This window comes from Sciurus vulgaris (assembly GCF_902686455.1).
Source record: "Sciurus vulgaris genome assembly, chromosome: 5".
Classification (NCBI taxonomy): domain Eukaryota; kingdom Metazoa; phylum Chordata; class Mammalia; order Rodentia; family Sciuridae; genus Sciurus; species Sciurus vulgaris.
The window spans coordinates 10,845,607-10,871,321 of record NC_136465.1 but is presented as its reverse complement, the minus strand read 5'-3'; the positions used below and the strand labels follow the sequence as shown (position 1 = coordinate 10,871,321).

Here is a 25,715-nt window from a genome sequence, read left to right as displayed (position 1 = left end):
TCAACGGTTCGGAGGGGTGGTTGAAAGTGGAGGCTACTGCTGCCCACGGATGGGAGGCAGACGGAAGTGCTCGTGAAAGCCTCCTGTCGCCTTGGCTTGCGTGTCAACTCGTCCCTTGCCTGGACACACGGGAGACGTCCTCCCCGCTGTCTGCACAGGGCCACCGCCCTCGGTTCTGGCAGGAGGCAGCTCTGCTGTGCGCGAGTCAGACTCTGAACCAGGGTAATGAAGACCAGATCTGCGCTCTCGCACTCTTTCCTGAAGCAGTATGGACACAGACTTGTGCTTATCGAAAGCTTATGCGGAGTGCGGAGCCATGCCTGCAGATGCTACGGTGGGGTATGGACCACGCCGGCAAAGTCAAGCTCTTGGACGGCTGACACCCTGACTCCCGAGTTGGAAAGCAACCTCCTTTGACAGGAGCCCTGCGGCCATCGCTGACCTCGGTTGGGCTTGACCTTGAAGCCTGTTGATGTCTGACCCCCATTGAGCGCTCAATATGTTTCTCCAGTTAAAAGTATTTTGAGATCCAAGCCCACGTGGGGTGGCTTCACCGAAGCAGCAGGCTGGGATTCATTTTACGAAATGGACATGGTTTGTTGGAAGGGGCGGGTGTCTTCCTCAGTGCCCTCACTGAGACCGGAACATAGCATCAGGGCTGGGTGAGGCACGGCGGGAAGGATGTGGGCAGGAGAGGCCACACTGGGAGAGGCCTGTGCTGGGGAGGCTATCGCAGGCAGGCCAACTCGGCCTCCGTCAAGGGCAGAACACCATGGCCCTCACGCCATGTTTTCTATAGGAGATGCCTTTGCACCAAGCTTTGCACAGACCTTGAAGATCACTTCCATCCGGAAGCCTCTGTGGATCACAGAAAGGCAGACTGCATCTCTCAAGTGGGATTTGGCTTCGCTGTCCAATCTACCTCCTGACCGTTGTGAAACACGATTGCCCAAGAACTCGGGATGGATGCAACGTTCATAAATCAAAGGCCTGCAGCTCTAGTTCCCTTCCAATGGACACAGAGGGACATATAGAGAAGTCACGGCCGGATGCAGCCCGGGGGTTGACTTTGAGAGGGTGGCCAACTCCGGGAAGCTCTGGGCACTTGGTCAGCACCGCGGCAGCGTGCTAGGGTCTGGGGAGCTAGTGGGTGGGTGGGGGCATCGTGTGCACTGTAGTTCTTTCTGGTATTTGTCCCAGATGATCCATTTGATATTGACACCTGAACTTTGTGACACAGCCGAGTCTTGCCAATGGCTGCTGTACAAAGAACAGGATACAAATCAGCTGGGGGTAAAGAAGTTACCATGGAAACCCCAGATGGGTTGGAAAGTAAAAGTGGTATTTACAGCTGACTACGGAAATGGTTTATAAGAATGAACTTCTTGGGAAGTTTCCTTTCTTTTCTGAACTTTTGTATTCCTTTTTCCCCTTTGCCTTACAGAATTTGGCAAAAGAAAAAAAAAATTTAAATCGGACTGGAAATATTACCTTCCTAGTTAAATAGCTAAAACAGGAGGACTGATTTATTCAAACCATATTTGTTGGAGACAAATTTAACTCTAAATGGAGAAAGTGCTTAGAGGTCAAGTTTTGTCTTGGTTACTTTGAAAAGAGTTGCTAAGCATTTTGTCCCCCATGGAGGCCGGTTTGACACCAGGAGGTGTTATTTGTGCTGTTTCCCCTTAACCGTTTTTCCACCTCTCAGGAACGAGGAGAGAGTCATGGCTGTAGAGAGCAAACGCATCCTTATGTGGGCATGATCAGAGTTGTGGCCAAGCTCCTCATGATAGCAGGAATAGACTGGCTGCCTTGGCATGCTGGTCACCGAGCACAGAGGACAGTAAGGGCATGGGATCTGGTGCTGGAGAGAACTGGATTCAGTTCCGACTCTGCCACTTACTGGTGGCATGACCCTGGGCAAGTTCCTTCACAAGCCTCTGCCATAGTTTCTACATTTTTGAAATGACAGGTGAGAAAAAAAAAAGAAAACCTTGCTCCAAATGTCCTCCAGGATTAAATGAATGAATGCACACAAAAAAATGAATATCTGCCCATAATAAACTAACACCCGAAGCAAATCCATCAAAAGGAAGAATCCAGGGGAAGGAGTGTGGGGAACCGGGAGCAAGAGCCAGCAGATGGGCTGAGACAAGGTCTTGCTTCAAGCGACCACTCCAGTCTCAGACAACGACAGCCCGAGTTCGCGGGCTGCTCCTTCCACTGCAAGGACCAGAAGCCCACCGTCTCCTCCTGCCCCCTCCTCCTCCACCCCAACAGGAAGGCAGCTGTTTCCACAAATACCCTCTGCAGTCCATCCTCTCGACCAGCGCCTGGAAGGCTCCTTCTTCTGTGTCCATCTTCCCTATCTTGGAGAAAATCTAAATTTGAATGCGAAGCCCTCATCACTTCCTTCTCTCCTGTCACAGCAGCTGGCTGGGCTCCCCCCCTCTCCTCGCCTCTCCACATCCTCTGGGACCAGCCTGTGTCCCTAACACTTCACTTAAACTCTTCCCAGGTCCCAGAGTCCTACCTAGGAGTAAGCTGGGGCATGGCATCAGGGACTGGTGGTCACAAATGACCTAAAGTCACCAAACACGATGGTTTCTCCAGTTCTCTTTCTGACGTCCCAGCTGCATCTGGTAACAGCACCACTTCCTCCTCCCTGTAATGTTCTCGTTTCATTGACAGGATTGTCTAACAGAACATCTTGAGATGATGGACATCTCTGGGCCTGTGTTTTCCAAGATGGTAGCACCAGTCCAGCATACTTGGAATAGGGTTAGCCTGACCGAAGAACTGAATTTTAAAAATATTTTCTAGTTTAAATTCCAGTTTAATTATTTGCCACACATGGCTAGAGACTACCCTATTTTACACCACTGTTCTAGATAACTTCACTTAAGCACCATAATTTCAGGCTGAGTATGATAAAGACAAAAGGCCTCTGGAAGGAGTTCCTCACCCAGCATCTCTGCCTGTGGCATTAGTGCCCCGTGCCACACTCCACACTCCAATACTGTCCTTAATTAATTCCCCTCTGATTCCCCAGATGTGGCCTCTGATGCCACTGACCTATATCGAAATGTTTCCACTCTCTCACTTCCTCCTGCATCTCACTGCCACACCTGTGTTCAGGTTCTCCTTCAAACCTGAACCATCCATCTGAATCTCTCATTCCCTCACTTCTTGCCATTGCTGCTGATCTAATCTCATTCGAACATGGCTCCACTTTAACACTCACCCCAAACCCTGAGTCCGACCCACTTCCATAGGCCAAAATCATTGTCTGATTTTCAAAAAAACATTAAGGATAATGTTCTGCCAAATTCAGTCAATATTTTCTTCCATGACTATCTCTATACACCTCTCTACCACACGCACATGTGCACACACACACACACGCGTACACACACACATGTACATGCACACACGGATGATTCCACCAGCCCAGGAACATGAACATGCTGTGTTCACGCTTGCCTTGGATGTACCACTGGCCCTCAGAACCTGCCTGCTAAGACCCAGCTGCAGCTTCACTCCCTCCATGGAGACTTACATGATGATCCAAGCCCTGCCTGACACACCACACCTCTCAATTTCCAGGGCATGTATAATGAACGTAACTGTGCCCGGTGACTACTGTCTCCGTTAACATCTGCGTTCAGATTAGACAGGAAGGCAGTGGGTCTTCTTCAGTATCCTGCAGAGACTTGGTCAGGTGCTCAGTGAATCAAAAACACATCTTGATCAAAGATTGGGACAAGAACTGGACAGGAAGATGCCCGAGAACTCAGTGAACATTAGACTCACGTGGTTAATCATTTACTCCCTACTCTCTCGAGTTCCTGGCTCATCCTGACTTTTCCCAACTTTAATTCTGTTCATGTGTCCACTTTTTCCCTTCTTCCTAGAAACTGTATGAGCTAATCAGGACAGGCTTGGAGTAGAACAAGTAGGATTTTCTGTTTTCTCCAGGAAATGGTGGCCATGGCTGATGTATTGTTTGTCAAAAAAGTTGACATCATGTAGAGAAAAATTACGAACAGAAATTCTGTCACTTACTAGCTTGGTGGCATTGGATAAACTACGTAAACTCTGAGCCTCATTTTTGGTAACAGGGAAAGTGAGGATTAAAAATATCACTTTTAAATCTTATAGGGGATCTTTAGAGTTAAATGATAACTCTCGAGTAATAGGCTTGACCTAGGGTGGGATGGACCAGGCAGAGGCAGGCCTCCTGAACAGCATGGATTTTTTTATTTTGAAGGATAATCCGGAAGGGCAATGTTTAAACCAAAGGAACCGACTGAAGTGCAACATTTCACATGGCGTAGACTAAGCAGAGGAGGAGCATATCTGGAGTCACAAACAGTTCAGGACGGATGCTCTAGCGCATTGGCTAACGCAGGTCAGTTGTGCCAGAAATGTTAGTTACATAAAAAATTGTGCTTATTGTTTGTCTTTGCAATTTTCTAATCAAAGGTAGGAAAACGGTCAGGAGTTTTGAGCATCATGAGATAACCGTCCAACCATTTCTTTTCCAAAGCCTCTGGAGTCAAAAGTGTTTTGGAATTCAGGACTTTTCAGATTTTATAAAGGTAATGTGGGTCATATCCTGTAGGACACAATAAATGAGGTGCCTCCATGATTAAAAATATGATGAATGAATTTAAAATCTACTAAGAGACCCATGAATTTGGATTCACTTCCAGATAAGTTTTCATCCATTCTGGTTTTGACCCCAAATTATTATTATACTTTAAATTAATTATTGTTATTTTAATTGTATGTGTTTATGGGGCATACTGTGATAATTTGATACATATATACAATGTGTAATAATCAAATCAGAGTGGTTAGCATTTTCATTTCCTTAAATAGTTTTAAATGATGCACACAATAAATCATTAATGTAGAACTTTCTATCTTCAAATGTTTTGATATTAGGAATTCAAAGGAATTGTGTTCTTGTACTAGTGTACAGAGTTTTCTACAAAAAAGGGGTAGTCACTTTGAAAGCTTCCTTTCAGCTTTTAGAGATGTAAAAAAAAAAAAAAATAGTGGGTGGCAATTTCAAAGCTTACTACAAAACTACAACAGTCAGACTGTGTGGTACTGACCTGAGGATAATGTATGGAATATGCAACGGAATTCCATGTGATGTAATAAAATTGAAAGTCCAGAAATGAACTCCTGTACTTATGGTCAACTGAATTTTGACACAGATGCTCAGATCATTCAAAGGGCGAATGAAGAGTTTTTTTCAATAGATGGGTGCTTTGGCGACTGGAGTTCCACATACTAAACAATGAGGTTGGGCCTTACCTCACACCATACATAAAAATGAACTCAAAATGGATCAAAGACCTACTTGCAGGAGCTAAAACTATAAGACTCTTAGAACAAAGCATAGGAAGAAGTCTTTCTGACCTTGATTAGGCAGTGATTTCTCAGCTATGATCAAAATAAAAGCAACAAATGAAAAAGTAGATAAATTGAATCTCATGAAAATTAAGAGGTGTGCATTGAATGGAAGTATCAAGAAAGTGAAAGGATGACTGGGTAAAGAAAATGCAGTATGTATACTCAATGGCGTTGTATTCAGACATAAAGAAAAATGAAATTATGCCATTTGCAGGAAAATGAATGGAACTAGAGACCATTATGTTAAGTGAAATAAGGCAAACTCAGAAGGTGAAGGATCTTATGTTTTCTTTCACGTGCAGTAAAGTTAGAGAGGAAAGAGGAAAAGAGAGGTGTGTGGGGGAATCTCAGGAAAATCAAAGGGAGATCAGTAGAGGAAAGGGAGGGAGAGGGGACATGCTGGGGAGTGATACTGGCCAAACCATGAACCCTCACACATCCCTGGTGGGCAAGTAATGGGGGCAGCTGCTGTGGCAAACAGCTGGGTAGTTCCTCAAGAAGTTCCACAGAGAAGTACCAAACGCCTCAGCAATTCCCTGCTAGGTGGATACAGAAAAGAAGTGAAAACCGGTGTTAAAAAATTTGTACATGAATATTCATAGAAGCACTCTTCATAATTAACCAGAAGATAAAAACAACCCCAAACTCCATCCACTGATGGAGAAATAAAATGCAGTATTATCCGCACAATGAGGAATTATTATTCAGCCACAAAGAAAAACCAAGTACTGATACATGTCAGGACACGGATGACTCCAGAAAGTCAAAGACATGCGCCCAAGGCCACATACGTACGATCCCCCTTACATGCAGCAAAGGCAGCTCCCCACGATAGAGGCAGGTGGATGGCTGCCAGACTCGGGAGGGAATGACTGCTAAGGGGGACAGGGTGATGGAAATGTTTCGTAGCTATTTAGGGGTGACAGTTGCACAACATTGTCAGTGTACTAAGTGCTGCTGAGCTGGGCAATTTAAAATGGCTAAAACTGAGAACTTCATGTCATATACATCTCAAGAAAACAGTGGAAAGAAATCATGGCTTCACTAGGGACCCTCTGGCATCTGGAGACTTCAGGTTTTTTTTTTTTTCCTTTCCCTTGAACACTAGCCAAGATGTTGGAAACAGTCAAAAACTTAGAATGATAGTAAAAATGTATGTTCTTCTTTAAAATGGTGTTTATAAGGTATTTTCATGACTTTTACAAATCTGCATAACATAAACTAGAGTTTATCGGTCTTGGCACTATTTCCTCTTGGGGACGGTTAGTTCTGAGCTTTGGGGGTGACCTGTGCCCTGGAGGGTGTTGAGCAGCATTCCCAGTGCAGCCTCCCAGAAGCCAGGGGCGTCTCCCACCCCAATGGTGACATTGCCAAGTGTCCCCCAGGGTCAAAATCGCCCCTGGTTGAGAGCTACTGCTCGAACCTCTTTAGGAATGGTTTGTTATTCCGGGATTGCATCCTCTTCTACAGTGTCCTTTAAAACATTTATTTGAGATCCTCCATTAGTCATTTTCTAATAACAGAAACTGAGGGGGGGGGGACTGCATTGTAGAGTGCAGGTAAACTTCAAGAACATTTCTCATACAAGGGGCCGAAGTCCACAATCAACTTGTAAATGCAGGTTTCTAAGTGGTAACCAAATGTCCTGGCAATAGGCTAAATGTGGAGAGCGCATTAAAAAAAAAAAAAAAGAGTGTGCAAAATGTTCCCTTTTCAAACCCTTTTTGGGCAAAGACTACTTGCTCTGCCGGCATTCCAGAACAATGACAGCCCATGTGCCCTTGGTCAACTTTGCCTCCTTCTTATTTGAAAATGCGAACCCCGCTCCTTGCGAAACTTCGGATACCACACACGGAGTCTGGAATCAGATGTCCTGAGCACAGACGGCAACCTGTGCTCCAGTCCCCTTTGGTGGCAGCTGTTAGCAGGAGAAGAGACCTGAGTGTGCAGGACTTGGGGTTCCCGGCTGCTGCCCCTGGTGTGGCGCTACTTTTATCCATTTTCTGTCTTGGGTTTTGCGTGGAGATTTCCTTTGCACAAAGGGTTACAAAGCTAAGTTTGAAAGCCCCAGACCCCAGGCAAGGCCCTCTTCCCTTCAGGGGAGGAGACAGCGGTGCAGAGGAAGGAGCAGAGGAGGGGAGACCCCAGGCTTTGAACTTGTGGCCAGTTCCCTGTCCCTGCTCCAGTGGCTCCAGCAGGATGTCAGGTCATGGCTGGCCAGCCTCAGCTTCCTCATGGCCACGGCAGCACTGCTGCTTCACCCTACAGGCCTGCTCGGGGAGTCGCACTAGATGAATTCAGCGGCAGGCTAGCACGACCCCTGTGGATGTTTGTGCCCACGAATTCACAGCAGATGCCCTAAGTGAGAGGTGGGGCCTCTGAGAAGTAACTAGGGTTAGACAAGGGAGGTCATGAGGATGGAGCCCCCCATCTGCTCTCTCTGTCCCAGCCAGGTGAGGACAGAGCGGGAAGGTAGTCACCCGAGAACCAAGAAAGGGATGACACTGGCACTCTGCTCTTGATTCTCTGATCTTGCGTGCTTGAGACCCCCAGCCTCTGGGTGTTACAGCAGCCCAGGCTAAGACACCCACCCTCCCAGTGCCTGTCCCAGATCCAGTTCTCCCGTTCTTCCCAGGAAGACACTGGGTAAGCTGTTCACATGGTTTCCCCTAACCTTCTAGGGAATCTACAGAACAAAGCTGGGACTCTGCTCCCGACTGACCCCATGGTGTCCTCTAAACAGGTCAACAGGCCAAGGGTAGCGGGGGACAGGCATGCTTTGTCTTGAACCCCAAACTGTCACGTTTAGCCACACCCACTTCCACAGGGGTGCAGGTGAAAGGAGCCTGGGGGTGGGCAGTGACCTGAGGGCAAGCTGAACTTCTAGGTTCCCATTTTCATCTCTTAATATACCTGAGAATGAATATGTATGTGTGTGTGTATATATTCATTCATATATTTGAGGTCACAGCTAAAATCCTAGGAAAACCAATCTCCATAAGCCAGAATCTCTGAGAAGTTTCTGGATGTGAGTTTAGCTAGGACCCTACCCCTACAAGGACAGGGATGAGTCCAGGGTTCCTTCGGGGAAAGGGGGTAAAGGTGAGATGGCTCCCAGTTGCTTCTTGGTAACATGCCCAGGGCTTGGAGTGACAGACCTGGAGACTGGTGGCTGAGGCAGCTTTCCAAAGACAGCTCTCAAGGACGCGCAGGGTCTGGGAGGGCACTCTGCTTTCCCAGGCAAGGTCAGCAGACAAGGGAGGCTGGCTGGGGCATGGCTCCCGGGGGCAGAGTGTTCCTGGAGGAGAGGTCGCTGCGCCCGCCAGGCCAGGCAAACCAGGAGAAGAGAAAACCCTTTACCTCCCGTGCCTGTGGGTGCCCTGCACTGCACCCCAGCACGTTCCAACTGCAGCCTAGAGAATCTTCTTCCTTCTCCCCTTTGCCTGGGTCTGAAAGACTTGAACAGATACACAGGCAGTTTTTTTTAAAAAAAGCTCATTTCAAATTTTAATACTGGGTCATCCTCTCTGAGGTGGAACAAAAAGAGGAGAATTACCATTTCCATGAAAAGGTTCAGCTACTCAGTGGAGGAGACCAATCTGCTGAATCAGAGCAAGGGTCCAGCCTGAAAGGTGTGATAGCTTAGAGGCACTTGAGGCTGGACTGAAGCAAGATTTAAGGAGCACTTGGACTCAAGGATGGGGTGCAGGTAACACCCAGAAGAGAGCAATACGCCCCCCAAACGGGAGGGGTGGAGGGAATGTGGAGGAGATTGAATGCTACTAACCCCAAGAGACAAACTAGAACGTGAACTTGAGAAACTGGAAAGGAGGCCAGAAGAAAACAGTGCAAAGGGGATGAAAAGGGGAGAAAAGCAAGAGAAAGAGGGGTAGAGCCAGGTAAAGGCGATCGGAAACAGCTGATGCCAAGTCTGAAGGGAAGAGCCCGCGGAGCACGTGACATCAACAGCGCTACCATTGGCTTCGGGGCAAAAAGCTGCCCTGGGTTTCAGGCAACGGCAGTGAATGGTGACCCCAGACCAGTGACTTTTTTTTTTTTTTTTTTTAATATGGAAAATTCTATGAGTATCTTGTCTGAAAAATGAATAAGTAAAGCAAATTCCTGACAAGAACAAAAACCAGGTTGTCCCCGTTCGTTTGCGAAGCCCTAGGTGCCTCCGGTCAGGGAAGCACAGACTTGGGACACGGAGATGTAACACGCACCCATTTTGACTTCCATGCCAGCTAAGTTTTCTTTCACGTGCTAAGGCTCGGACAGGTGGGGCTGAGAAAATGTGTTTTGCTTATGTCTTCATTGGTACAATTTTTTTCGGTGCCATACTGGCCTTTAATACAATAACAGCTATTTTAAACTATGTGGGTGCACCGTTTCTAGCGATACCAGGGCGGCACCCACAGAACCCACGTGAACCTAAGCACCACCCTGTTCCAAGAAAACTTCATTTACAAAAACAGGCCTCTCCTTGCTGACCCCTGTTCCATGTGGCAGATGAAGTGCCATCCAGATCACAATAGTGAGTCAATTACAGGATATAATAGGAGGGCGACTATCATCACCAAACCAAACCAAGAAGGGTACAAATGCACCCCAGGCTACACTGAGATCTCACAGAAATAACCTAGCTTGACCATGAGAAGTTTGACTTATCAAAAGACGTGGGTTTCAGGGTGAAGAGGAAATAGAAGTGTGATAAACCTCTCATCTCACAAGTGCAGAGCAGGTGAGGGTGGTGGCAAGGGGAACGAAGGCCCAAACTGATTTTTGAAACCTCAGAGGTAACACCCCTCCTGCCCCCGACCAGAACCCAAAACAGGAGACAAGCTTTCCAAAACACTGCAGAATTAAAAAGTCAGGGAAAAAATGTTCTGCTATAAAAAAGACACAAAACAAAAAACCAACCAACAACAACAAAAAACAAAAAAAAAAAAAACACAAAAAAAAAACAAAAAAAAGAAAGAAGCATAAAGCCAAAAACGTAACACGAAAAACCAAAGCAAATGATATGTCACAGTAAGTGAAAATTAGTTAAGTCTTCAATAAGAGACAGACACCCAGGTCTGGGATATGGAAAATGAAAATCCAGTTGGTACAAGATAGGCAAGCTGAAATGTGTGAAGGGGTGGGTGAAGGGATGTTGGAAAACACAGAAAAATATATTAAAGACGGCAGCATCCGTGTCTTTAAAAATGTGTGTGTCATAGGAAAATAATAGGACAAACAATGATCTTTAAAAAAGAAGATTTTATTGATTGAATTTTATCAAGCAACAGCAAGATTCATACATCTAATCTGCTGAAAATCCAGAAATAATTGGAAGAAACTCAGTAGCAATGAGAAAGTTTTTCATAGCTCTCTAAATAGTTTACTAATAAAGTAGATGATGGATAGAGATAAAAATAAGAAAAATGGATAGAGAAGATCTGAAAAAGACTACTATTAAAATGATTAATATATGGCTATTAAACATAAATCTGTTAAACCTCTAAATTATTGATTGTATGTTAAGTCCTAAAGAAAACCTCTGTTATTTCCAGAGCTAGAAATTATTTAGTTCATACTCTCTGATGATAATGAAGTAAATTAGAAATTTTATGAAAGTAGGAGATAAAAATACCAATTATTTTCAAATTAACAACCAACAACAACACACAAGGGCTCCTTGCCTGTCTATACAGGACAAAGGAAATATTAAAAGTGGAAACAAAGACCCACTATATACAAACACTGCCTAGCAAAACAGAGGAAGGAACTAAAGTTTGCTTAGAGGAAAGTATACAGCTTTGGCCAAGTTTAAACTTGGATAGGAAAGTATTAAAATACAGAAACTAAACATTCCATTCAAGCTAATATTGAAAAACAAGGCATAATCAGAAAATAAGAGAGAAATTTCTAGAGATAAATTAGTGTGTTGGCAAGTAGATTAAAACAATTCATAAATCTAGAATTTGAATTTTTTGAAAAAAGAAAAAAAACTAACAAAATTGACGGTCTTCCAGGAAGCCTCAGTGAACACTAAATGAAAGAAATTACAATGTGGGAAATGAGATAGCAAGAAAATGAAAAAATGCAGAATTTTATGTATAAATCCAAGCTAAAATGTTGAGCCCCCAAGGAAAAGGAAAATAAGAGAATAAAAATGATCTAATCTGACAATCAAAATAGATCACTATCCACGGAAGAAATAGAAACTAGTCTCAAAGAATTGCATCCATAAAAGGAGCTGTGCCCCATGTTTTATAGGCAAGTTTTTCAAACCTTCCAGGAACACATAATTCTTACACTATTTACACTGTTACATATTGTAGAAAAAAATGAAAAATTTTTTTTCATATTTCAAAACAATTTACTTTCTGAAATGAACATAAACCTGGTACCACAATGTGACAAACACAGCCCTGCAAAACAACGTTGACTCACTTCACATAGAAATGTAAGTGCAAACCAGAAAGAAAAGACTCGGTGTTGTACAGTAACTTCAAAAAGAATAAAGCCACCTGATTGGGTGGAATTTAATCCAGGAATACACATGTTAATGGTATGAAGTAAAATTGATCCAATCAAAAGCATCAAAAGCAGCATTTGATAAGATGAAAAATTTGCATGTTACAAAATTACATTCTAAACTGCAAATAGATTAGAGGGCATTTTAGATCTGGATCTGAATAGTCTATAGATTACAGAAAGATACTCCCCTGATGTGATGAAGTATATTGATCTAAAAACAATAGCGGGCAGCGTCTCTGATGTTCTCCAGGTCATTGTAATGATCAGTAATGATCAGTTTTTAGCTTAGATGTTAGCTAAGTGCGAAGGACAGTAGTTTGGGGGTACTGGGGTTGTGGCTCAGTGGTGGAGCGCTTGCCTAGCATGTGTGAGGCACTGGGTTTGATTCTCAACACCACATATAAATAAATACATAAAAGGTCCATTGACAACTAAAAAAATATTTAAAGAAAGTAGTGTGGTAAGCAAACAGGGTGACACGATGAGTCCTGAGATTTCCTGAGAGACAGATGTGAAGAACACAAAGGCAAGACAGTTTCGAAAAAGCATATTCATCCAGGAGTCTAAAACCCGAAAGTACTAAAAGGCATTATGAAATCATAGTCATTAAATAATATGGCATCAGTGCTACAGCAGAGAAACAGATAGATGGAAGAGAAAATAGACTCGATGTTCTCTTTAACATAACAAATGTAGTTTTCCCAAATAAGACAGGGAATGATGGACTTTTCCATAAGTCTTTTCAGACTATCTGGCTAACCATTTCAAAATGAATACGGTAAGACATCCACCACACGGATACAAACAAAAACTTCAGGTAGAACACAGATAATGGTCTAGAAGAAGCAGGAGGAGATGCGGGTGTCTGACCTCCACCAGGGAAGGTCTCCCGAGCACCCCTAAGAGGGCACTTCCATGAAGCAGCAGATTAAAACGTTCTACTACATAAAACTGTATATGCCTGTGTATTTGCAAGCACTATGAAAATAATCACGTGCCAATGGAGAAAAAGTAGTAGCTAAATGTGTACAAGGATCAGAATATTTTAAGAATTCCTCATCTCCATTCGCTTTTGCAAACCTCTTTATCTTCCAGCCCGCAATTCACTGCCATTGTTAGTCCACAGAAGGTGGGTGCCACCCAGGAAGGAGGGGGCATGATTGAGAGGAGTGTACCATTTAGAAAAAAAAAAAAAAGAGAAGTGGGGGCAAGTCATTCTGTCTGCCCTGGGAGATGAGGGGGGAAAGGAGGGAGCAGTAGTAGAAAGAGTCCATGGGACGTTTTTTCTGATTCCCCTCTCAACAAGGGTGGTAGAAGGACTACAAGGAAGTCTGAAAACCAGGTGTTTTTCCGCACCTGGTAAATGACAGCAGGGTGGGCAGAGGGCAGGATGGGCAGAGGGCAAGATGGGGCTCAGCATCCTGAGACCAGGATGGCCAAAAACTGGCTCAGCAGGTGGCCACAGGTGGTGATGGGGGTGGTAGGGGCAAAGTTACTCTGACCACGGGCCAAAGAGCAAGTCACTCAAGCCAGGAACCAATGGAGTCATAGCCAAGCTTGGAGGTCTGTCCTTTCAGTGAAGACTGGGTGGGCTAGGCCACCAGGCGAATGGTCCATAGGTCAGTAACCTCAGGTTCATCAGGGACCAAGGGCTGGAGACTAGCATTGGACAAAACCAACCTCTCCAGTGTAAGACACTAAAACGAAAAACAAGCAAACAAACAACACCCCCCACAAATCAATAAGATATAATTAAGGCCAAGGGCCCAGCTATAGTTTGAATGTTGAATGTCCCCTAAAGGTTCATGTGTTCAAGCTTGGTTCCCTGCGTGGCACTATCAAGAGGTGCTGCAGATCTTCGGGAGGTGGTGCTTCATGGGAGGTACTTTGGTCTCTGAGGGGGCTCTTTGAAGGAGACTGTGGGGCCTGGCTTCTCAGTAGCTCCCTTGGTTTCCTGGCTCGTGAAGTGAGAGCTTGGCTCTGCTACCCACTGCAGCAGAGATGCTCCTCCCTGGCCAGAGGCCCAAAGCAATGAGGCCACACGACCTTGGGCTGTAACCTCCAGAACCATGGGCCAAAGGAAACCTTTTCTCATTACATTATGTGCCTCAGGCATTTTGTTATAGTGACAGAAATCTAACTACTACAGATCCTAACTTCCTATCTCTGACTGCCCAGAATTTATTTAAGCCCTTGGACCTGGTCAACATTTTAGAGGGCTGTTCTGAAAGTCTTTGGTCTGACTGTGTGTCCCTTCAAATGTATATGAGGACAATTCCACTGTCAATGTGGTGGTATCAGGAGGTGGGCCTTTGGGAAGGGATTAGGAAAAAGGCCCCAGAGAGTTGCCTTGACTGTGGGGACAGAGCTAGTGGTATTCTATTACAGCAGCCTGAGTGGGCTAGAACGTCAAGTCATTCAAAGGAGACTGAGAATGTAAGATGATGCATAAATGATCGGATCTGACCGCTCGCTGGATTTCACTGAGTGTGTGTGTGTGTGTGTGTGTGTGTGTGTGTGTGTGTGTTTCTGTGGAAATTTATAAGAAGAGTCATGGGTTTTTGGAAAATAAAGAAGCTATATTTCCTCAGCCTATCTGAACAGAGCATGAGAAAATGGGCAACTCAGCATTTCTGCTAAGTAATCAATATCTTCAATGAATAAAATGAACTTACAGTTAAAAAACAAAAAGAAAAGAAAAACCACTATAAAGAAAAGTGGCCCGAAAGCACAGGTAGGCAATTCCACAAAAGGAGAAATAAAAATGACTAAAGAAAACATAGAAAGAAATGTTCAAAGCAACACCTGTCGAAAGCGAAAACCTGCGATACAAGTGTCAGATTGGCAAGGAAACAGTAAGGCTAAAACAGAGGGAGCTCACCAGAGGGAACGACTTAGGAAAGTGTCCTCCTGCCTGCCATGGAACCAAGAGGCCACAGAACACAGCGGCCACTTGACAGGTTACTAAGTGACTAAGGAGTGGTCGCTGCTCAACTTAAGGACTTCCCTGGCTACGGCCTGCTTTGAAAGGCGGCTATTGTCCAAAGCTTTGCTAGAACTCATTGCTAGCATCTTCTGCAGCGCATTCCTTGGAATATGGGGGTGAATCTTCATGGCGGATTTTTCTGGGCGAGAGCCCAGATTAATTCAAAGCCAAGTCCGGTTACAATATCTGTGATCACGAGAAATGTTTTCTGGTGAATCTAAGCCCTGAAGGACGGAGAAGGGAGGCGTGCCAGGGCTCTGCGGCAGCTCAGGGAAATAAGCATTTTAACCGGATCACACTTGGCAGGAGACATCTCACCCGGGCCCAGGCTGAGGTCTCCCGGCTGGTCTAGCCATAATCTTTTCACTAAGCCTTTGATATTTTGAAATATAAACTTGATCATGTCATCTCTGCTGGCTGGTCATCTTTGGATAAAACAACTTGTAGAATGGCTAGTGCATCTTGTTTAGTCTGGTCTCTCTTTCCAGCTTTTTTTTTGATATTCCTTATCTCCTGGTCACTGAGCCGTGGCCACCGTGGCCTTCTAGAAGACCCTCATGGGCCTCGGGTCACCTCTGCCAGAGTCTTGGCACGTTCTGTCCCCTTCTCGGCCTTGGAACCGACACACACCTGCTCATTTTTACAGACCTTGGCCTAGAGGTCAAGCCCTTCTTCCCAGCAAGACTTTTTAGCCCCCTGCCCTGGACTGTGCTTAGCCACGGTGTAGGGTTTCGAGGCACCATGTTGATCCCCTTTACGGCACTGTACACAATCTGAGACTGCTTTATGTGGTCCTCTTCTTCCCTCTAGAGATGAGAAACCCTCAGGAAGGCAAGGACCCTGTCTGATGTTGGTCAGGGCACAAAGCCGGTCGGGGAATGTCTTAACATAATTAACAGATGAAAGCAAAAGAGGAGGAAGTATTCTGCATAAGGACCATGACAGCCCCGTGCTTGTACGTTCCTGTTGCTCCGCCTTCAAGAGGTGGGTCTGCATCTCTTCCCCCTGAACCGACGCTGATCTCATGACTTGCTCTGACCGCAGGATGAGGCGGCTATGACACTGGGCTAGATGTGGGCCCAGCTCTTCAGAGGTCTGGCAGTCTCTGGAGAGAACTGTCACCCTATAAGAAAGCTGGTTGAGACCACTGGAGGAAGAGAGGCACCCTGAGTGTCAGCCAGTCCTGACTGCAGGTGAACTGGGAGCTGACCTACTCCTGGCTCACAGAATCATAAGCCTCAGGATCCTTTTGGCCACTCCATTTTGGGATGCTTTGTGATATAGGAAGAGTAACAGAAAAATTGATTTCTTTATCTTAAATTAAATCCTAGTGGCTATTAGATTCTCTTCACATCATTCCCTCTCCGAGGTCAAGCTTTGCTGTAAGATTTAGAAGGTGGATCCCAGGGTCCCTACAGTGAAGCAACACTTACCTCTTGATGATCCTGAGCATCCACCAAAGAATTAGCAACATTATAGGAAATTTATGTGTCATTATAGGTACCAGCTCTTTTTCCTTGTCATGATTCATTGCTCGCCATCTGAAACTGCTAGGAATTTAACTGTTCAGATTTTGAGCACCATTAGGGCTCAAAATAATTGTTATCATCCCCAGGTATTCTCTAGCTGTTTGGCACATAGTAGATGCTCGATGAAATTTTGCTGAGTCATGCTCTGCCCTTGTGGTTTCTTCTGCAGGATAAACACCTTGCGGGCTCTACCTTCCCCACACCTCCCTCCCTAGAGCACATTCTCCCTCTCTACCACTGCACTGCCTCCTGCCTGTTTTAAAAGCAGAATTCTCAAGTGCTGTCTGTCCACAGAGGCCTCGTTGCAACCTGACACTGCTCTCTTTGGTTTAGAGCAATTTCTTAGGTTCAAGAATAACGCTGGCTTTTGTGTTTACATCGGATAACTCGACCAGAATGCAGACTCCTGACCACGTCATCAATGAATGGGGCTCCTCATTCCTTCCTTTCTCATGTTCTTTCTTTCTCTCACCCCCAAGAACAATCACTTCTCATGGAAACATCTGCCCCTGATAAGACTGACCCTCGCTGCAGTGGCTCAGTGCTGGGCGCTATGGGAGGCAGCCGGCCTGTGTTGCATACCCCGTTTTATGGGAAAGAAAGCCCAGGTTTAAGTCTCAGGACCCCACTTTTTCCACTTGGGACACTGCCTCCGGAACTGGGGGCTCTAGACAAGGGGATGAAAGAGGCGGAGACGATGCAGGCTGCAGCGTGGAGCTCTGCTGGGGGGCGCGGTCTCTGTCCTTCCTCCTCGTCCACAGCTGAAGGCTAACCCCTTCCTGTTCTCCCTGGTCATCACACTCTGAGCAAAGCTGCTTTTCCCAAGCATTCCCCCCAAGGTATAAATGACCAATAACAATCTCAAATGCGGCATTCCTCTGCTGCAGGGGGTCTGAATTTCAACCAAACATCCGGGATGCAGAAAGGAAGCAAGATTAGCAAGACTGGAACTCAGAGCTGCCGGGCTGTTAGCCCAGCAAGGCGACTCTCACCTGGTTTCCCAGGTCAGTTCCCATTGCGCACACGCGCCTTGCCCCTCAGCCTGGACGCCACGCTCGTCCCTGCCCTGGGTTACTTTCGGATCCCTGTGCTCTCTGGCAGCCTCGTGCAGACTGATAACCTCTTTTTCCCAAGAGGGCATTTGTCATCCTTAAGAGCTCACGTCCCTCGGGTATGATAACATAATGGCCTATTTATTTTTCTGTTCATATTTTGCATGAAAAATGTGCTTAAGGTTGTTAATAAAAACAAATAACATCTTGCTGATGGCCAGCAGAAGTAGTACTGTCTTTAAGGATATGTTCAGTCAACAGCAGTACTTCTGGAAACTTCTACAGTGACCTCCGGATGCAGATAACTGCTCTCTTCCTCACCTCCTGGTAATACCACTGCTGGGAGCACCCATCTCCCAGACCTGTGCTGACTGTTCTCAGTGAGTCTCCTTAACTGGGCTGCGAGGCCCTCAAGGGGCAGAGGGCGCTCTATTCATCTTTTTATTTGAACCCACTGCCCACCTACCCCTGTGGGACATCAGAAGCCAGGCCATGGTGCATCAGTTCCCTTTAGAGCCCAGTTACCAACACAACCACGAGCACCAGGTCACCAGGTCACCAGGTCACCAGGTCACCCCTGGATTCCTTCTGCCATCTGACTGCATGTTCCCTAATCTGACCCAGCCTGTGTCCATGAAGGGACCTGGCTCTTCACTTGCTCCCTACAACTCATTGTCCATCCTAGCTGTGTCCTCTACCCAGGGCTACTTCACCGGGAGAGAGCAGTCTCTTGAATGTTCTACTTTAAATTCATGACATAAATCCCACGCTGGCCCTCGGACCTCCTGGGTTTGCCATTACGTTTCTATAATACATTTTCTCTCCTACTGTGAAAGATGAGTAGTCCACATCTTCTTTTTGCTCCTCAAACTCTCGCTGCCTCACTCAGAGTTGATGATCCTGCTTATTTTGTGGAGGCTATGAAAACACTTGGGAGAGACCTTTCTCTCCCTCCATGTCCACCTGATGCTCATACCATGGCCTTCCTGTCACTTCCCAGCCCTCCCGCCGGCACAGAATCCTACCATTGGCCTGTGCCACCAGAGAGTCTCTTATTCCATCATTTCATTGGAATATGACTACGATGCCGTATCTCCCACCTTCAAAACGCTCTCCTTCCAGTTGCTCACCCTGTTCCTGGATCGACTCCAGCAAAACCTCAAAAGAACTGTCGAGTTTTCCTGCTGCACTTCACCTCTCATTCCTTCTAGAAAGCACAGTTGGGTTTGTTGCTATCACTCCATGGAAGCTGTTAGCCTCCCATGACCACCTTCCATCGCTGAGGACCTGCTTACTGCCAAGCCCCTCCTGGGTCTCAGGCCCCCTCTCGCTTGGCCCTGCAGCTGTGCGACAGAGCTGTACCTCTGCCGCTGTGAGACATTTCATTCTGCTGCAGATCTGCCACACTTGATTCTCCTGCTACCTCCCAGGTCTCTAGATCTCCACCTCTTTGCGGGTTGGTCCTCCTCCTACTGACTCCCAAGGCTCACCTCTGACCTTTCCTTCTCTCTTGCAGAGCTCTCCCCGTTTCTTTGCGTCAGCCATGCCTCCCAGTTTTTAATCACACCTTCTCCTGTAAGCTCCAAATTAATATATCTGTCACCTCGTTGGTCTCTCCACTCAGATGTTTAACAGGTATTTCCCAGTAGTGTACATAAAATAAGTGCTCTGAATTCCCTCTTCCACCAGCTCCTTGTAACCCTTTTTTTCCCTAGTCTCAATAAAATGCACCCCTTTAACCATTTATTCAGGACACAGTCATGAATAATTCATTTCTTTATTTCATACTCTGTGTCCAAATCTGTTAGCTTGACTTCTGAAATAAGTCCTGGACACCATCACTTCTGGCCACCACCACCTGCCCCAGCTGAGTCCAAGGCATCAGGACCTGTCTCCCCCCCATCTCTCTAACAGCCTCCAGACGGGTCTCCCTGATTCCACTCTGGCCCCCCTGCTAATCTCGTCCTCCATCCTAAACCACAATGATATAAAAATATAAAATGAGACTAGCCGCTCACCCTCTAAAGACCCTCCAATCGCTTCCCACCAAATTAGAATAATATGCAAATTTTACTCTGGGCTAGAAGACCCCACTGGCCTTTGCGCTCACCTCTCCCGCCCCCTTTTTGAACTTGCCTTCCCCTTGCTGCCTGCAGCCCAGCTGCACTGACCCTCCTGCTCTTCCTCCACAGGTCCAGCTCTTCCCCGTTCTTGTATTTGGGGTTCCCTCTCCCTGGGAGCTCTTTTCTCCCAGATATTGAGAGGCTTGCTGTTCACATCAGCCGGGACTCTGCTCAAATGTCACCTCTTCAGGAGAACTTTCCTGACCACCTTCTCCTTCATCCTTGTCACTCACTGTCCTCTTATGCTCTTAACTTTTTGATAGTGTTTGTTAATCCTTGACTTTTAAAGGTATGTTTGTTTCTGTCTCCTCGAAAAGAATCTCCCCGGCAAGGATTTTTCTGTCATGTTCATCCTAAGTATCCAAAACAAGTGCTCAATAAATACTTGTTGACTGAGCAAATACATGAATAATGTGCAAAAATCTAGGACTCAGTAAGAGGTAGGATGTGGGAAGGTAGGTAAACTGGCAGTGGCCAGGGATGGGGTGTTATTTCCATAAATTCAAAGCTGAGGTGCGCTCCCAGGAGGAGTAAATAATAATGACAGGTGGGCAGAATGGAAAGCCAGGTGGTGAACTGAGAAAGGCCTCCCCAGCAGATCTGTCTGGTAAAATTTTTGCAACAATAGAAATAATTTCTATCTCTCTCATCAAAAACAGTAGCCACTGGCCACATGTAGCTATTTGTACTTGAAAAATGCTAGTGGGACTGAAGAACTTAACCTTGATATTTTTAAATATTAACTCACATTTAAGTAGCTACATGTGGCTGGCGGCTTGGGCTTTAGAACCAGAAGAATCTCTGCCCCCATTTGGGATTTCAGGATAATAGTTGTGGAAAGGACTAGTGAAAGAGAAAGTCTGGTAAGTTATCTGGAACATAGCTGGCATTCAAAAAATAATAGCTGCTGCTTTTACACAGGGTTGCAAATTAAAGAACTTTTAAGTATATGCCATCTAAAGTACCTGAAACAAATTTTAATTAATTTTTAGCATGACTTTTTGTTTGTTAGGGTTAGTAGATAAGCAAAGTGCAGATCTATATTTGAGCTCGCCAACTAAAAATAGCAAACAACCATTTTGGGATGTCACTGAAGGCCTTTCAGAGATAGATGACTATTCCAAGCTTGCTGATACTTGCAATGAGCTAAATCGTTTTGACAACAGCTAATTTATCATCTGCAAAAACTGGGTTTGTATTATTATGATGTTATATTCAAACAACGTCATCTCCAACTCTCAGAATGATTTTGGATAAGAGTGGTGTCCGGTTTAATACTTACTATTAAAATAGAGGTATGAGTATTTACTCTTTAACAATATTATCATGAATTCTTTAAGGTTTAAGTTGTTTGGACATAAAATTGTTTTTGTTGTTAGAAGTTTCCCACACTTCCTTCGATACTTAATCCAGAAAATAAAATTAACACATACATACAACATAATAAGCAGACTATTATAACCCCTATGAACAAGCTAATGCAATAATGAAATCACACATTTGTCTAAAATCAGCATGGTGCTTATTTTCAGGCCGAGACGATTTGCATTCCCTATCTTAAGAGTGAGCCTAAGTACTCGGTGGATACTCTGAGACACCAAAGAGGGCGGATAGATTTAAATTAAACACATACTTAAAGGCATTAAGGAAGCTGACATTCTTATTATGGAGACCAATTAATCTGCATCAGTTGGAAGCCACTTTACAGGAGTTGAAAAGCGCCCTGGGACCCGGTGTAAATGAGATAGGAGTAGAAAGAATGAACATTCGCGCTTCTAACAGAAAGCCTTTCTTAAATGCCCGGTGCTGAGATGCAGACCCTAGGACTGCAGGTCACACGGACCAGTGATCGTGGGTCACAGAAGAGGAAGAGGGTGAGGCCCCTGAACCCCAGGACTGGGGGTCCTAAACACTTACCAATGGGCATCACTAGGAAGAAGGGCAGCCAGCAGAGCACGAAGCAGCCGACCACGATGCCCAGGGTTTTGGCCGCTTTCTTCTCCCGGGAAAACTTGAGGAGCCTCACCGAAAAGTGCGTCTTGTTCTTGGCGCTGCTCATTCCGCCGCCTCCTGCCGCGACATTTTTCCGGTGAATGCGAAGCGTCACTTGCTCGGAGTCAGACTTGTCGGTCTTGAGGCCGGACTTGAGGCCCCGGCTCTCCCTCTTGGCCACCACGTAGACTCGGCAGTACATGACCAGGATGATGGCCAGCGGCACGTAGAAGGAACCCAGCGCCGAGAAGAGCACGTAGCCGGGCTCCTCGTTGATCTGACAGATCGTCTCGTCCTCCGGGGCCGGCTGCCTCCAGCCGAACAGAGGCCCTATGGAGATGACCAGGGAAAGCGCCCAGACGCAGAGCAGAGCCCTGAGACCCCTCCTCTGGGTGACGATGGTCGGGTAGCGCAGCGGGTAGCTCACGCCGATGTAGCGGTCAATGGAGATGATGCAGAGGCCCATGATGGACGCAGTGCAGCACAGGACGTCCACTGCCGCCCAGATATTGCAGAAGACCCTGCCAAAGGCCCAGTAGCCCAAAATCTCGAAGATGGCGGAGAAGGGCAGCACCGTGGAGGTGAGGAGGAGGTCGGCCACCGCCAGGTTGACGATGTAGTAGTGAGTGACCGAGTGCAGATGCCGGTGACAGGCCACGGAGAGGATCACTAGGATATTCCCCAGCACCCCGAAAATGATGAGTCCCCCTAAGATCACCCCGAGCAGAATGGCCTTGGAAATGTTCACTGGTGCCGGCGGGTGGGTGCAGTTGGAGCTGTCGGAAGCATTTCCGGAGAGAAACACCATGGTCCCAGCCGCGCCGGCGAGATCCGGCTCTCTAGGGCCACCCTCGGGCGGGGGGCGGAGGCGGGAGTGAGGCAGCAGGAGTCAAAAGGTCTCACCTCCTCGGAGCCGGGCCAGTTGGGTTTGGCTGGGGGCGAGAGAGAACGCGCGGGTGGGCAGCAACCGCGGCCAGCCCTGGGAACCCTTGGAGGGCCACTCTAAGGCACAGGGCATTAAAGGCAACATGGCCAGGGGCGCGCGAGGCTGTCAGAGAACCTCTCCTCTCACTGCGCTGACCAGGACCCCAACTGCCTCCCTAACCGACCTTTGACGTGCAGCTGGAGAAGTAATGTTGCAAAACGCAGAACCAGAATTATCGGAATCCTCTTTTCTGTACTGTCCGATCCGCCCTAGTGGGGAGAAGACTGGGCATTGTGCACATAATTTGGAATTCAAAATTCCAGCACCAGTCTTGCGCCAAACCACAGGTAAGTATGGATCAGCCGTCGACGTTCAAAGACGGGGACCGTTTGCACCTGGTGCGTTGCTCAAGGCCTTCAGTTATCCATGCGTTGACTGCCCCACCGCAGGCTCCTGCTAGCTCCAGCTTCTAGGCACACCGCCGCGAGAAAAGGGTGTGAAATGTTCGCTGAAACCCTGGCCGCGCCCGTGCTTCTTTTCCTGCGCCCTCCTGAAAGATCAAAGGCGGACCGTGATTCAGGCGAGGCAGTGAGGAGCCTGACCAGCAGTGGGACTCCAGCTGGGAGCCCCGCCAGAAGCGGCCTTGCCCGGCCAAGACAGAGGCGACACTGGAGGGGACCGCACGCCGCTCCTCCTACGCCCCCTCCCCCGCCGGGAACCTGACCTCTCGCCTTGCTTGGCTGCCTGTGGCCAAGTTCAATATCCAAAGTGGGAGGAGGAAGCAAACAAAACAACTCCCCCAAAACCCCCTCCCCAGCAACAACAATCCAAGCGGTGGTGCCCGGAACTGGACAGAGAGCGCCACTACAGCGAAAATAAAATCCCCAAGCCGGGTAGGCGCGACTGTGGCTAGCTTGCGTAGCGCTCAGCCAAAGCCGGTGGAATGCAGAGGATCTACCCGGTTGTCTTTTGAACAGGTTGCATCTCAGTCACCTGGAGGGGGCGACCTGGGAGAGAGAACCTCTGCTACCCGGGAAGCGCAGGGCCGGAGCCACGAGCACGCTCACACTCACGTCCCAGGAATTCGCACTCCGGGATGCGGGATGCGCGCGGGTTTACCAAGCAAACCCGCCTGGGAGCCCGGTCCGGAGCAAAGCTGGCGGATCCCGAGCGGATCCCGAGGGCTGAAAGGGACCCAGGTCAGGTCGGTCCAGACTGGGTTTCCAAGCCGCAGGATTGCCTGCCCCAGGGGCTCCAGTCGCGAGCCACACCCGGACTGCTGGGGATCGGGGTGGGGAGCGCCACACTCTGCAGAGGGGGCTTTGCAAGTGGCAGTCAATGCGGATTTTTGTAGGCGTAAAAATCAAGCCCGCGTGCCAGAGGACAGAGGACGCCCCAGATTTCCTGGGATGGGGACCATAATCTACTTGAGAAAACTGGGTTTCCATGACTGCGAACCGTGGGGACGTGCCCAGTTCGCCTTAAGGGGTTGGGTTCGAGGCAGGAATCCCGGGCACAGGCCACTGTGAAAATCACGAGTTCGAGCCGTCACAGGTGACAGGAAACGCTCGCCACTGCAGAAGCCCGTTTTTATCTACTTCGGGGCGATAAAGAGAGGGTTAGAGACACTTGTTAACTAGAAGATAACTTCCCAGAAGGCAGGAGGGAAGCCGGGTGGGGTAGCGGTGCTGGTATGAAAGCGGGCGAAAAAAGCGGGAGGCTTTTGGGGTGTGGGGTTCCGTCTCACCTGCAGGCCAGGGAGGTCTGCCTTCGCCCACCGGCCCTGCTGCATGCCTGCACCGGCGGCCGCGGCGCACTCACCTGAAGAGCGGATGCCCAGCTCCCGCTCCCGCGCTGGGGAGGAGCGGGCGGGCTTCAGTTCCAGGATCCGCCTGCCGCCGCTTCTCTGGTGGGGGGAGAGGGACCGTCTCTCCGAGGAACCAAATCCTAGTCCTTTTACACCCGCTGACTCACCCCGCTACCACCGATGCCTTCAAATTCCTGGCTCGTGATCGCTATACCTGGATATTTTAAAATAGTGAAAATGGGGGGGGGGGAACAGCAAACCAAAAACTCCACAATCACCCTTTTAAATTCAGCCCCTCGACACCAGAAAAGAACGGGCAAGGAACTTTGCAGCTCTTGCTGACGTAACACAGGCTGTAGCCCAGCTAGTACCGTAATCTCTGGCAGTTACCGTATTGCTCTGACGCAGCGGGCACAAGTGCGGTTGGCGATAGTTTTTAGTTTTTTCTTTCCTGCCTAGAGAGTGGGTTCAGCTCTGTGTGTCTGTGCGCGTGCGCGCGTGCGTACGTGTGTGTGTGTGTGTGTGTGTGTGTGTGTGAGAGAGAGAGAGAGAGAGAGAGAGAGAGAGAGAGAGAGAGAGAGAGAGAGAGAGAGAGAGAGAGAGAGAGAGAGAGAAGGGGAAGTTATTTGAAATTAAAAAAAAAATTGACACTCTTGCTAGATATCACTGTGTATATGATGTGGTTACAGAAATCCCTGCAAGTTACTTTGAACAGCTTAACAACATGGGGCCTATGTTTGTTAAAATCAACAAGCGTGTTGTTATGCCAAATACGCAAGTAAATTGTATTATTTGTAGATCTTTAAAAAGCAAGTAAAATCAGATAAAATTGCATAAATTTGATTGTGATAAAATGATATTTCTAGGATAATGCCAAGAGTTAGTGAATGGGATGGTATTGAATTAAAAAGCTTCTGCACAGTCAAGGAAACGATTAAGAATATGAAGAAAGAACCTACAGAATGGGACAAAATCTTTGCTAGCTACTTTTCTGACAGAGGATTAATATCTAGACTATATAAAGAACTCAAAAAACTTAAGACCAAAAAGAAAAAAATAACCCAATTAATAAATGGGCAAATGAACTAAACAGACACAGAAGAAATACAAATAGCTAATAAATATATGAAAAGATATCCAACATCTTTAGCAATTAGAGAGATGCAAATTAAAAACTACACTGAGATTTCATCTCCAGTCAGTATGACAGTCATCTCTCAACATCATATATATCCACAAGACTGGGTTTCTAATTAGAATAAGACATTCTATGCTTGCATAAATAGATCAAGATAGATTCTACTGTCATGCATAACTAAAAAGAAAAAGTAAAAATAAAAAAGAATACA

At 46.9% G+C, this 25,715-nt stretch overlaps 1 protein-coding gene across 5 annotated transcripts in view; it reads right to left on the bottom strand.

Moving 5' to 3' along the window:
- The window catches only part of ADRA1A (adrenoceptor alpha 1A), a 119,673-nt gene extending 94,737 nt beyond the window's left edge, over positions 1-24,936 (bottom strand). For 3 of the 5 annotated variants that reach the window (XM_079143128.1, XM_079143130.1, XM_079143126.1), the window contains exons 1-2: positions 24,381-24,935; positions 21,560-23,109 (exon numbers count right to left, since the gene is read on the bottom strand). In XM_079143128.1, the coding sequence (XP_078999254.1) occupies positions 21,560-22,442 (883 nt within the window). In that variant the 5' untranslated portion in view covers positions 22,443-23,109; positions 24,381-24,935. Of the gene's footprint in view, positions 1-21,559; positions 23,110-24,306 lie in introns of all 5 variants that reach the window. The other 2 variants (XM_079143129.1, XM_079143127.1) reach the window with 2 other exon arrangements.
- Positions 24,937-25,715: the final 779 nt, after the last annotated feature.